This window comes from Manis pentadactyla, chromosome 11 (genome assembly GCF_030020395.1).
Source record: "Manis pentadactyla isolate mManPen7 chromosome 11, mManPen7.hap1, whole genome shotgun sequence".
Lineage (NCBI taxonomy): Eukaryota > Metazoa > Chordata > Mammalia > Pholidota > Manidae > Manis > Manis pentadactyla.
Window position 1 is genome coordinate 9976944 of NC_080029.1, and position 13215 is coordinate 9990158.

General features: G+C 50.0%; 1 protein-coding gene across 3 annotated transcripts; it reads right to left on the reverse strand.

Annotated features, from left to right (window-relative positions):
* Positions 1 to 630: 630 nt before the first annotated feature.
* On the reverse strand, positions 631 to 9386 carry LOC118910842 (putative serpin A13). 3 transcript variants are annotated; one of them, XM_057488171.1, is made up of 6 exons: positions 6733 to 6804; positions 6426 to 6619; positions 5510 to 6103; positions 3907 to 4177; positions 3313 to 3433; positions 631 to 1854 (listed from the first exon to the last, which is right to left on the reverse strand). In XM_057488171.1, exons 1-6 carry the CDS (start codon positions 6750 to 6752, stop codon positions 1645 to 1647), a joined length of 1410 nt encoding a protein of 469 aa, XP_057344154.1. In that variant the 5' UTR covers positions 6753 to 6804; the 3' UTR covers positions 631 to 1644. The 3 variants fall into 3 exon arrangements, with proteins under 3 accessions (XP_057344154.1, XP_057344155.1, XP_057344156.1); XM_057488172.1 differs by lacking the exons at positions 6426 to 6619; positions 6733 to 6804 and adding an exon at positions 8819 to 9386; XM_057488173.1 differs by lacking the exon at positions 6733 to 6804 and having other exon boundaries at positions 6304 to 6715.
* Positions 9387 to 13215: the final 3829 nt, after the last annotated feature.

The window sequence follows — 13215 nt, forward strand, 5'->3', positions numbered from 1 at the left end:
AGGCCACCACTGGGTGCTTCCTTTAGCTGAGACACTTGCTCTCCAGTTTACTGCAGTTCCCACCACTCCTTGTGCCTTCCCCCGAACCAAGGTCAGCTGACATCTGCTACTGAACTTGCAGAGTTTTTAATTTTTTTCCTAATCCCTGCCTACTGCCCGCCTCGCCCCATAGGCGTTTGAGGCTGGGACCCTCAAGGAACAAAAGGCAAGACACCTGTTTTCCAGTATTTTGGGGCTGTCCCCCTCTCTTTTCCAAGAGCTACCCTCAGTGATGCCAGGGTCCCTCTTTCTGGGCAAGCAAACTTTATTGCCTCATTGGGGCTTTGTGGCACCTTCTCACTGGAAAAGAGAAAAATTCATTAAGTTTCATCTCTGACAGTGAATGTAAAATGTAAAGGGAAGGTTAAAGGGGCTCACACATTCTATTCCCTAGACCAGAATCCAGCATGGCTCTTTGTCTGCCTGCTGTCCTCATCACTGCTCCCGGTGGGCATATGGTGAGAGGCAGGGGCGGGATTTGGGGTCAGGTGTGTTTGGGATCCCTTGATCTGTGTAGCTGGAGACCCAGGGACTTCCTGTAGACGGAAGTCCCAGCTGCAGTCATTGACATGGCGCACAGCACATAGACAGTTACACAGGCAAGAAGCCTTTATTTAGGATACTTATTTTCCCCATATGCTCATTAATAGGTGACCCTAAAACAAGCTTTGTCTGCAGGTTTCAAACAAGGTATTGTCCAAACTGTGCTCAGCTGCACACCTGCCCTGAAGGGCCAGGGCCACTCCTCTTCCCTGCTGATCACACAGCTGAACCCCTCCTTGGGTCCTGGGGACAAGAGCATTTAGCACCAGCCACTCCAACTGGGGTCACCTGCCCCACAGCCTCAGCATCCCTGGGACCTTGGGAGGAATGCTGGACCTCAGGCCCCAGCCCAGACCTAGTGATTCAAAATCTGTTTGTTATTTTCCAAGATTCTCAGGTATCCCCACACAAAAAAGTCTGAGAATCACTGAGTGAGCAGAATGGATGAGAATAGAGTCTAGGCTTTGAAATAAAACATGCTGAATCCCAGCTGTGCTGTTTACCAGCTGGTGAGCTGGGTGTGTCTCGTAAGCTCTGATCCTCAGCTAAGGAGGGGGAGAAATAATATTTGGCAGAACCATATGAAATTGTCCCTGTTTTTGGAGGTTACTAAAAATAGCCAAATATAATCAGTTTCCTGTTGTCCAACCTAATACCTTGTTGTGTTGTTGTGGGAATTAATTTTAAAATGAGATAAACTATATAAAGCACCTGGTATATAGTGGGTGTTCATTCAGTGGCATAGCCTTTATCCCTCTTCACCCCTTCATCCCATAGGACCCCATGAAACCCGGAGAATGAACCAGGGTATACATAATATCTCATGCAACTTGATTCTGCAAGAGAAGCTCCTCGCATGGGGGCAGCTGGTTATTTTCATGGCTGCATGAAGCTTGTACAAGGGTACCTGCCATCATCGCTTCTTCAAAATATTCCGTTTCACCTCCAGGTGAAGAAATGGGATCCCGGATGGGCTGGTGACGTCTCCAGGGCCATGCAGAAGCTTGGGTGCTGATTCGTTCCCCTGCTCTGTTTTCTTTGTCCAGCACCTCCAAGCAAGCATTATCCCAACGGGTTTACAATCTTGCCCAGAAAAAGCATGCTTCCTGTTTCTGTGTGGAACGTCATCACCAGGAAGGGTCGACTGAACTCAGTGCCTGGAGGGGCTGTGGGGTCAAGGTTAGGGGGCGCCTTGGGAGTGAGCTGAATGCTGGTGGTAGCAGCAGCCTCTAAGCCTTGCTCATCCAGAGTCATCACGGCCTTGTGAGTGACCTGCAAGGAAAATTCTGGAATCTTTAATCGGCCCCATAGGAGGGATCAACCAAGCCTTTTTTCCTTTGTATCATTTTTTTCTATTCCCTTACTTTTCTGCACACTTTGCCATCAATTCAGTCACCTGTCACCTCTACTTCCATTCATCCTCTGCACCGGGGGGCTCGTTGTCACTCAGGATGTTACAGATCTGTTTGTTTATCTGTGTTGTCTCTCCCATCGCATGCACTAGATTATAACTTTGTCCTGTTCACTGCTCATCCCTGACCCCAGTCCGTGCCTTGGACCTAGTAATTCTCGGCCCTACTATCACCACGTCACTTTCATCATCACCACTGTCTGTGGGAGATCACCTAACCCAGCCAGAGGACTCTGTTTCTACACCCCACTCCCCAGGATATGACCTTGGACAAGTGACTTCCCCTCTCAGAGGGGCCCCAGGGTCCCTAATTATCCAGTGCGGTAACGGAGGCTCAGAGAGGTCATGTAGCTTGCCTAAAGTCATCACACAGCTAGGATGGCTCCCACTCGGATGTTTGGCCCCAAAGCCCATGCGGCTTCCCTCACCCTGCACTGTCCCTGCTGGAATGTGTGTGACATGGAGGCCACGGGGATCCAGGTCTGCTCGAGGAAAAGAATGTAGGCCTTTGGGGTCAACTGATTTGATTTGGGCTCAAACCCTGGCTTGATGCTAACTAACAGTGGTAACCTGGGTGACTTTCTAAGCCTTTCCAAGCCTCAGTTTCCTCATCCGTAAAGTGGGAAAGAGAGCGCTTAGCTCATCAGTTTACTGTGAGGTGTTGGCGTGGTGCTTGTGAGCTACTAGCTCTCCCCCACTGGGCCCTCAGCCCGCTGCTGCCTCCTGTGATTCTCCTCCTGAGCGCAGGGCTCTGGGCTTTTGTCTTTGTTCGCTGGACCTAGAGCCAGGTCTGACCTGTGTCTTTCCCACTCTGCCCTCCACAGATCTTTCTAGATCTTTCTGGAGCACAAAGATCATCATGCTCCTTGCCCTGCATTAAGCCCCTGAGGGCATTCCTGCTCGGCCTCCAGGTGGGGTCCCCAGGTCATCAGGGTCACAGGTCTTCCAGGGCCTTCCCACACTCCGAGGCCCCAGCCTATCTTCCCGGGTTATCCCCATGCTCTCAGTCCCTTCTTTACACAGCATGTCCTTCAGGCCCAAGATCCCCAGGAGGCTGCCTCTGCACCTCCACCCCGAAGGCATGTCTATCACCTCCCCTTTCCTTGTCTGTCACCAAGGGCAGGAATGGCGACATATTTCCAGGATGCCCGTGTCTTGTATTGGTAGCTGTGCAGTCATGTGGAATAAGTTCAGAGAAGCAAAGAGTAACTTGCAAAGTTACGCCGAACAGCATCGCTCATCTGCAAGGAGGCGGACATCTTCTTCCACTAGCTGCCGAAAGAGGGCAGCCCCGTTCCCGATCGCGACTCCCCGCTTACTTTAGAGACGGTCAGGGTGGGCTTCCCTGGGGAGCCTCCGCGCACCGTCACGTGGGGGAGGAGCCTCTCCAGGCTGTAGGTGCTGGCAATGGAGAATCTGGGGAAGTAGAAATCGAGTTCCCTGTGGAGAGACAGAAACTGCTTTGCTACTGAGACCCCGGAGGGACCTGGGTGCTTGGCATGGGTCCCCTTGGGCCCCCCACACCCTGACCAGCTGCTCCTCTTTCTTGGCTACTTGTCTCTCGGCCCGTTCACCCCTCTCCTCTCCAAGGGGCAGCCACGACAGAGCTTTCTAAAACACACTATCCTCCATTCACAGCTGTCCTGGCTTCCTTTGCCTCCCCCATTGTTTGACAACTGGAGCTCGGCCCGTCCTGGTGTCACCCAGGGACTAAAACCAGCCTGCAGACTCCTGGTCCCGTGTGCCCTCCTGGGGCCCACCCTGACACCTTCAGGGAGGCCCGGGACAGCGCCCTGGGTGAGGGTGACAGTGCCCTGGGGGTGACAGTGCAGGCAACGAGCTGGGGGCCACTGCAGGGTGACCCAGTGGGGAGGCAAGGATCCGCCTCCCCGGAACTGCTGTGAGCGGCCCACCTCGTCCTGAGCAAACGGTCCCACTGGATCAGCGTTTCGGGCAGCAGAGCGCCTTCCAGCTGCCCCAGCTTGCCACGGTTGGGGAAGATGAAGAAGGTGGTGGCGTTGGCCGCATGCTGCATCTGCAGCACGGTGCACTGCAGCGCCGGGTCGTGGAGGAAGCGGTGGCGGGCCTTCTGCTTCATCATGCGGACTTGCACGGGCCTGTGCTCGTTCACAAAGAACTCCTTCAGGCTGGTGGCATGCGGGTCAAAGGGTCGCGCCCACCTGGCTGAGGGGAACAGAAGCAAGACTGTCGTCCTTGGAGAGAACCGAGAACGGGCTGGGGGTCACCCTTCCAGCAGCCCATGGGGACTGGGATCCCCACTTTGGCTGCCAAGCCCAGCCCCATAGCTCCCTCTGGCCTATCCTTTCTTGTAGGGCTGAGCCCTTGAGAGCCCTGAGCGTCTGTGTCCTTGTTTGTAAAAGGGAGTAATAGCATAATCGTATTATAGTAGTATAGGTACTATTGTTCTCTTCTGTCTCCTAGACTCCTCTGGGAGGGGGTTAATTCCTAAGGTAAAGTCTGTCACTGGGTCACACTGCCCTGAATGTAGGTATGGGTCTGAAGGCTGGGCCTTGCCTGGCTCTGAGATCTAGGGTAAGTTACTTAACCTATTATACCTGTTTTCTCATCTCTTAAATGGACATGATTATATCTACCTTACTGAGTTGCAAAGAGAATTCAGCAAAAATTAAATATGCACAGTGCCTGGTACGATAACAGAGAGCTCATAGTGTGTATGTGTGTAGTATAACATATGGTAGCCATAGTGTACATCTGAGTAATGCCTTATTGATTCAGGAAAATTACTTTCCTTCTTTTTAAAAAATCTGTCTCCTCATCTGTAAAAATGGGAGCATTAATCTTAACCTTATCTGTCTCACCCAGGCGAGAAGGCCAAACGAGATCTTGCGTGTGAATAGCCCTCAAGACCCTCAAAGCACTATACAAATATAAGGACTGAATTCATCTTCTGAATTAAAGATTGTGATGGAGTGAGACCTACAACTTTATTGGCTCTTTTGGAGAAAACGGAGGCCCTTCCTGTCTTGGGATTCTTCTTGCTCTGATCCATGCCTCCTGGGACCTGCCAGAGGAAGGAAGCGCATGCTCCTTACACAGTGGTTGCTTAGAGAGTTACTCAAAGCGGAGCTCACAGCCCCCAAGGCAGCAGAGTCACCTGTCAGGGAGGGAGGGGAGCGAAGCGTCCTCAGATGCAGGGTCGTGGGCGCCTGCCTTAAATCAGAATCTATTAGGGTAAGAGAAGGCTACCCGCATTTTAAACATGCTCCCCAGGGAGTTCCTATGCACACTGAAGTTGGAAAAGTGCTTCTTCAAAAACAAACTCAACAAATAGCATTAAAATGAGACAGATGATGAGTTCCCTGTCACTGGAGGTATACAAGCAGAGGCAGCGAGGATTTAGCAGGAAGATAGTTATTGAGTGCTTCCAATATCTAAGCAGAGGAGGTTTCTGAGAAGCTTTGAGGAGTGGGGCTGGGGTGTGTTTGGAGCCCTGATCCTGGAAGAAGACTCCACAGTGGATGTGTGCTGTCCTACCTCTGAGGAGAATGAGGTTCAAGAGGACCGCTGCAGTCTGGTTCCCGAGCTCCTCCACCCAGGCTCCAAGATTCCCCTGGCTCTGCTTCTCTGCATGCTCCTGGATGTGTTTCTGGGCCTCCATGGGGTCCTGAATGGCCCCCCCACCCAGGCCATGGAAGGTTCTCTGGCCCATGGTCAGGAGGAGCTGGGGGTCCTGTGCAGGAAGCCTGAGCGACAAATCCTGAAAACCCTCCTGAATCTCGACCTCGGGTAACATGGTGAGGTTGAACCCCAGGCCTTCCAGGAGTTGGGTCCTGTTGGCTGCTGGGGCTCCAAGGAAAAGCTTGGCCAGGGCTGAGGAGATGATCACTGGGGAGATGAGAATGTTCTCTCCAGGGGCATCCAAAGCCAACTGTCTGTAGAGGCTGAAGGCAAAGTCTATGTTGCCCACAGAAATTTTGTGGCAGGGCAGAGCAGGTCCAGGAAGGCTGTCCTGGGACTCGGAGTCGGTGAGATCGGAATGTTCATGGCTAACCAGACAATGAGCCATAGCCTTGAGCACAGTGACCAGTGGCCACCACTGAGGGGCCTTCATCCTCTGGGGTCCTTGGTCTGGAAGCAGGGACACAGAAGGACAACGATAACAACAACGGTAATAGTAATCGGTGATATTCACAGAGTGTGTGCCTGGTGCCAGGCCCTGTGCAGATTCTTCACAGATGTCCTCTTTCCATTCTGCCACAGCCCACTGGGGAAGCACTTATTCCCCATTTGACAGATAAGAAAACGGAGGCTTAGAAAGGCTAACTAACCTGCCCAAGAGCAAGCAGGTGGTAGGTGGAACCAGAGGCTGGGCAGGGGTGTGTGGACACATGATGAGACGAGGGGAACAGCCAAGCAAACATCTGAACAGAAGCGCACGTGAGCTGTGCACCTGCTGGGGACGCCTGGGAGCCCATGTGCGTGTGGGGCTCTGTCTGCTCCCACACCCGGCCCTGGGTTCCGGGGGCATCACAGGTCTCAAGCCAGCCGAGTCTTCTTCTCGAGGGGCTTCCTGTGGCTTGAGAGGAGCCCCTCCGGCTTCTCTGGAGGGGCTCGATTGTCCCTTCCTTCCCACACCTCCACTTCCTGCTTACACAAAAAGAACAGTTGTCATCTGACGAACTCAGAGCCCCTCCTCCAGTTGTGCCCTTCAAATCTTGGCTCCACCATGTCCCAGACTATGACCTTGAGAGACTTACTTAGGCCGTCTGAGCCCCATTTCTCATCCTTGGTCTTGGACTGACAGAGAGCTCCTGGGCAGGGAAGGTGCCGGAGGCGCCCCCCAGTGCACGGGGGCATCCAGGCACCTGGACTCAGTTCAAGGCTCTGCTGAGCAGGAAGGAGCAGGGTTGGAGGAATTCAGAGTGATGATGGCCCAGGCTGAACTAGCCCAGGGCCTGGCACAGGGGGCTGCAGCTTTGATTACCCTGGAAGATTTAAGGCATTCCCTCTAGCAATTCTGACTCAGCAGATGTCCGAGTCTAGAATCTGTTTTGGAGCTTAAGGCCTAAGGGCTTCTGTAGACCCGTGGCTCCACTGAGGGAGCCACCATGATCCTTTTAAAAGGAAAATCAGATTTGTTCACTTGAGCTCTGATGGCCCCTCCACACTGAGAAGAAATCCCACACTCCTTACCTCCTCTTAGCAGCCTTACATGATCTGGCTCTTGCCAACCTCCTGACCCCACCTCTGACCCTCCCGCCCTTCCCTAACCACCCTGGCCTTCTTGCTATTCTAGAACTTAGTGCATTCCTGCCTCAGGACCTTTGCACTTGCTGTTGGCTGCCTAGAACAGCGTCCCCCCAGCCCTTTCCATGGTTCACTCCCTTGCTTCACTCAGTTTTCTGCTAAAAAGACTCTTAGAAAGGCCTCACCTCTACCCTTACCTCTTATACCCTGCTTTATTTTTCTCATGCCCATCTGGAATACAACATATTTGTCTGGCTTCCCTTCTAGAGGTTAAGCTCTATAAGGGCAGATACTCTGACTGTATGGCTCACTGCTCGATTCCTAGTGCTCAGCACAGAGTGGACACTCAAACAGTATTTGTTGAAAGAACAAATGGCCCATGGCTACCCTTTGAAAGACTTTTTTCTAGGGCTTCAGCCCTCCCCTTGGAGCACAAGCATTTCCCCAGTCCTTTGGTACTCTGCATCCAACACCAGACCAGACCATTCCCAGTTCCCTCTGCAGCCATCCTGCTTGGCCCCTACAAGTTTGAGTTAATTACTGATAGAACCGATCATTATCACAATACTCCATCCCTCCTCAGATTTTCCATGTGACCTTGGGTAGTCCTGGACTTTTCTAAACTTGAGTTCTCTCATCTGCAAAAGGCAAAACAAAAACAAAAACAAACAAAAACAACCCCTGAAACTCAGCTTCCAAGAAAGCCTCGTCTGTAAAGTGTGTTCCTTATCACTTACGTATTGGCAGAGAACAGACCCATTTGTCCATTTGCCTGGCATTTTGCTTTGGCGAATACCTTGGCTTTGATGAGAAGCTGATGAAAGGCCCATTCCCATATTATATTTAAAATTCACTCATCCATTCCTTCGTTCATCCATTCATTCACTGAACAAGGATCAAGTGCCAGTCTGCCATGTGTTGGGACCTAAATTACATGCTGAGGACACAGGCTGGATGAGACCCAGCTGCGTCGTTGGGGGCTGGGGCCCAGCGGGGACAGACACAGAACTCGTGCACAGCAGAATGTGAAGCATGGACAGATTCTCTAGACCACAGAGCTTTCAAGCTGACAGGAAGCCGTGATCTAACTGAGCATTGTACAAATGGGAAAATGATTCAGAGAAAAGATTGTTCATTGACTCGACTCACTTATTTAACAAATATTCAGCAGTCAGAACGTGAGGGTCTAGCAGCCTGGGCCTTGCCTGGAAGGAGCTTGCCAACTATTGCTGGAGACAGAAATGCAGACAGCTGATGACAACTTCATGCTTCATGAGCAATAGCTGTCAGAGGCAGCCTACACAGTGTGAATGGGGAGCCTACAGGAGGCATGGAAGTAAGGGAGCTCTTAGAAGGCTTCCTGGAGGAGGTGGTCCCTGAGCTGAGACTGAAAGATGGGTCAGGAGAGAGCCAGGAAAGGAGTTTCAGCAGAGGGAAGAGCATGCTCAAGGACATAAGGGCAGGGTGAGCCAGCCCCACCCCACAATTGCCTATATGTGCAGCTCTTGGAGCATGAAGGGTGCATGTGTGTGTGGCAAGTTCACCAAGCTGACTGGAGGACTGGGACTCCAGCCCCACCTGCAGCCCCGCACTCACCTGAAACTGAATGCTTTCCATGGGCTTTTGAAGGAGCTAGGGAGATTCAACAGGTCTGTCTGGCTCCTTAAGCAGAAGTTCATTCTGTGGGGAGGATTGCGACAGGCTAGACTTCTGGAATTGACACAGACTGCATGGAGGCTGTCCTTGGCCCGGTGTCTACACTCAGCACAACCAATAGTGAGGAAAACAACCTGTTCCTCAATTCAGGTAGTGTGGAAATCCATGCACGGAGAAGAAAGAGCCATGGAGCATGCGTGGCCCTCTCCAATTGGGGCTGGTGTCCTGGGCTTGAGTCTCAGTTCCTCCACTTATTGACTGCCTGATGCATCAGTTTCCTCCTTTGTCCTCCTTATGACTCAAGGGTGCCATGAGGATTAAATCTAGTGATGCAGAGAGAGGGACATTCTTTAAAACCAGTAAAGGGCTGAGCCCATTGGAGTGGTGTACCACCCTCTCCTGGCTTCATTCTTTCTTTGGTGGATACCTGCTGCCTGCCAGATTGCCCATCACAGGAGCGCAGACACCCAAATCATAGTTCTTGCCTCCAAAGAGCTTGGATTGTGGCTGCTTAACATGTTATGATTCCTTACTTGTTTTGGCTATAGTGTGTTTTTAAATTGTAATGACTAGTTCTTCAGGAAAGTCAATAGAACTTTCCACTTCAATGCAGCATAAACAGGAAAGTTAATATGTACTCAACAGAAGGAGTATTTGCAAAACTTTTGCAACTCAAATGCCTTATCCTTCTTGAGCTGGCTTGTGGGCAGGGCTGGCACAAACATGGCCTGCCACATAAGTGCAGAGACAGGGTTACATGGTGTGAGCCAGATTTCATTTTCTCCCAGATTTGTTTATTTTGCCTTTATTTTTCTTCTGCTTATTTACTGCCTGGACATAAGCACCCAATAGTTACTTCTTGTCTGTTCAAGTCCTTTACCCAGTTTTTAATTGGATTGTTTGTCTTTTTATTATTGAGTTGTAAGTGTTCTTCTAGATACAATTCTCTTATCAGATATGTGATTTGCAAACACTTTTCTTTTATTCTGTAGATTGTCTTTTCTCTCTCTTGGTAGTGTCTTTTGATGCACAGTAGTTTCTAATTTTGATTAAATCCAATTTACCTATTTTTTCTTTCATTGCTCATGCTTCTGGTGTCAGATCTACAAGTCCACTGCCAAATCCAAGATTATGGAGATTTACACCAATGTTTTTGTCTAGGGTTTTTATGGATTCAGCTGTTACATTTAGCTCTTTGATCCATTTGGAGTTAATTTTTATATGTGGCATGAGGCAGAGGTCCACCCTGGCCCACTGGGCCAAAGAATATATTACAAAATATTTAATTGCAAGTTTACTTATTTGTATCCATTATTACAGTCAAAGCTCCTTGAGATCTAGGACCCTGACACTTTTGTGCACCATTATATTCTCAATAAAATGACAATGATTGACACTTATTTAGTGAGTGAGTAAATGAATGAATAAATTGCTAAAATCCTTGTTACAGAATGTGATTATTGATATGGTCTGGTGAGGCACTTCTCACTTGCTATTTGTTTTCTATTTGATCTATCTGTATTTTGTATTTTTTCTCTTATGTATTTTTGGGTGACATGAGTAGTGTGTATGTTTCTATTTTACTCAACTATTGGATTATTAGCTATACTTCTTTGTTTTATATTTTTTCAGTGGATTGAGGATTTCCAATACATCTTGAACTTGTTACTGTATACCTTAGGTAACAATGTGTATCTTTAAGTAAAGTGTAAGAACTTTACATCAATATCCTTCTGTCCTTTGTGTTATTATTGTCTTTTTTTTATTTTTATGTGTGCTATAAAATCCACAATACATTGCAATTATATTTGCTATAAGCAGTCAATTACCCATCAAAGACTTTAAAAGTGAGAAAAAGTCTACTTATTTACCATGTTTGTCACTTTTCATCCTCAGTTTTAGATCCCAATTCCCATCTGTGTCATTTCCTTCTGTCCAAAGAACTTGCTTTAACATTTTTGTAATGCTGGTAATGAACTGTCTAAACTTTGGTTTGTCTGAAAATATCTTTATTTTGTTTTTCATATGGAAAGTCATTTTTCTGGGTATCAAAAATGTAGTGTCATAAAACAGCAATCATTTTTGTTACTATCTCTCACAAGTCTGGGGTTTGACTGACTAGGCTCAGCCGAGTTCTCACTCTTGTCTCCTGTGGTTGCCCTCATATGTGGCTGGGGATGAAGCCATCAAAGCCTTCCTCACTCACAATTGCCATATAGCTATTGTTATTACCTCCTACCTCCTACCTGCTCTGCACTGTACACTAGCCAGGAACTATCACCCCATTTTGCAGATAAAATAACTGAGGGTCCAGGACTTTAATTATCTGCCCCTGTAGGCAGTGAAAGACAGAGCATGGGATGGGGTCCACTGCTGACTCCACCGCAACTTCTTCCCCATGACTGGCTGTTGCGTCACATTATATTGCAGGGGATTTAGGGACCAGCCCCTCACACGGCTGTGACCCAACTCTCCCAGACTTGGGGGAGTCCCATGGAGGGTGATTGGACAACGAGAAATGCAGTTACTTATACCATTTCAAGATTCCCCAGACATCTGCCCAGCCTTGACTCTTGAAACCCAGATATGGAGGGTGAATTGTCCAAAGTTTATGGCCTCAACAAGAAATGAGAAAACAAATTTGAACATCTGCTTGACTCGGTGCTTGCCTTTCTCCCGCCTCACAGTGAAATCCGTCTTGGTTTCCTCTCCAACCACCCCACTTCTTGCTGGAAATAAGTGTTTATAATAAGTCTTGCCCTCAATTTTTGACCTCTCGTACTTCCTCTTCTAAGTTCATTAATTATACATTCACTTCTGCAAGTGTCCCCATGTGCCAGTCAGTGTGCCAGGGCTGGGGCTGTGGCAGTGCCTGAGCCTGGCCCTGCCCATCCCCTGTGAGCTTGTAGTGCAGCAGGAAACACCTCACTCCAAGAGAGATTCCTCTGCATGATGGGAGACTGTGCAGGGCAGCTGGCTCCACAGGCACCAGGAAGGCTTCCTGCAGGAGGTGGCATTGAACCTGAGTCCCGATGGAGGGGAAGGAGCTAGCTCGGTGAAGAAGAGCGCAGGAGGCAAGTGGATCAACCTGCAGGAAGGTGAGAAGAAAGCAGGGATGCTCCCTAGCATGGAGGGCAGCTTTATTGTGTGCATGTGGGTGCACATGAGGGGCCGGGCAGGGCCTGAGGGCAGGGCATGAAGGGGCTGGGGGCTGCATTTGAAGGGCTTCGGGGATCCTGAACCCATCAGTCAAGGTCCCCATCCTGCCTCCCCAGTAAGCTTGTTGAGAACAGGGGCTGCTTCTGCTTCTGAGCAGAGCTGGCAGTGGTTTGGGGAGCGAGAGATGGTATCTCCCACCTTTGGGCCTCCTCCTCTCTCTGTTCATATCCCCCTTAAGACTCCCACCACTGCCTGCCTGGCTTTACAGCTGCCAAATAAGAGGCAGTATCTCCCATTAAAGTTCAAGTCCCATGGGTATCTATTCTGGTCCATATTCATTCATTCATCCATTCATTTGACAAATATTTATTCAATGCCCATCATGGGTTAGGAATGTGTGGAGGCCTATTTCCTTAGTGCTTTATAAATTAAAGGTGTTTGGTGAATATTGTATCCATTTACAACTATTCGTTGAACCTCTGCTCCGGGGTGCCTATTTGTGTTGCAGGAGGGTAAGCATTGGGAAGATTGTGCATGGACAGGTAAAGCAGGGTCCCTGGGCCCTGGGGTCGCCTTGAGTCTGCAGTGAGGAGGGGCTGAGGGTCCTGCAGCCCTAGGAGGTGCTCGGCCCTCCGGACAGTGGTTGGGGAAGGGGCTGCAGCCTCAACTTCATGTCTAGGCAGGTCCCTTGCTGTGGTTTATAAAGTGACTTCCACATCCATTACCCCCCTCAGATTCTCACAACTGCCTGATCAGGACATGGGGCAAAGGACATTCCGCCCTGTTCAGGGAAAGCTGAGCCCGGAGAAGACCAGTGGGTGGTCGAGGTCATGCTGGCCGCAGGAGTGGGAGCCTCGGGAGTGGGACTCGAGGTCTGGGGCTCTCCCCTGCACAGCTGCCCACACACCCTCCCTCCGCCCCGCCGCAGGGACTGAGCCCAGAACCTCCCCACCTGGATGCCGGTCCCCTGAATTCCACACCCTAGCCTCTGTCTCTGCCCTTGGACTTACGTAGAGCCCCACCATTTCTCATACTTCTCGCTGGATTACTGCGCTAGGCTCCTAGCCGGACGCCCCGCCTCCATGCTCGTCCTCTGCCGGTTATGAAGGCCCATGCAGACCCCAAAAACCTGATTCTTCCTCCTTTAAGTGAAATGAAGAGTCATCACAAGGTTTGGG

Excerpts from the sequence above, each read along its gene's own strand:
- LOC118910842 (XM_057488171.1), bottom strand. The coding sequence starts at position 6,752 with ATGGGGCTCAGACGGCCTAA. Across the intron at positions 6,620-6,732 it reads ATGGGGCTCAGACGGCCTAA|GAAGTGGAGGTGTGGGAAGG; the intron begins GTAAGTCTCTCA and ends TTGTGTAAGCAG. Across the intron at positions 3,434-3,906 it reads GACCGTTTGCTCAGGACGAG|GGAACTCGATTTCTACTTCC; the intron begins GTGGGCCGCTCA and ends GTCTCTCCACAG.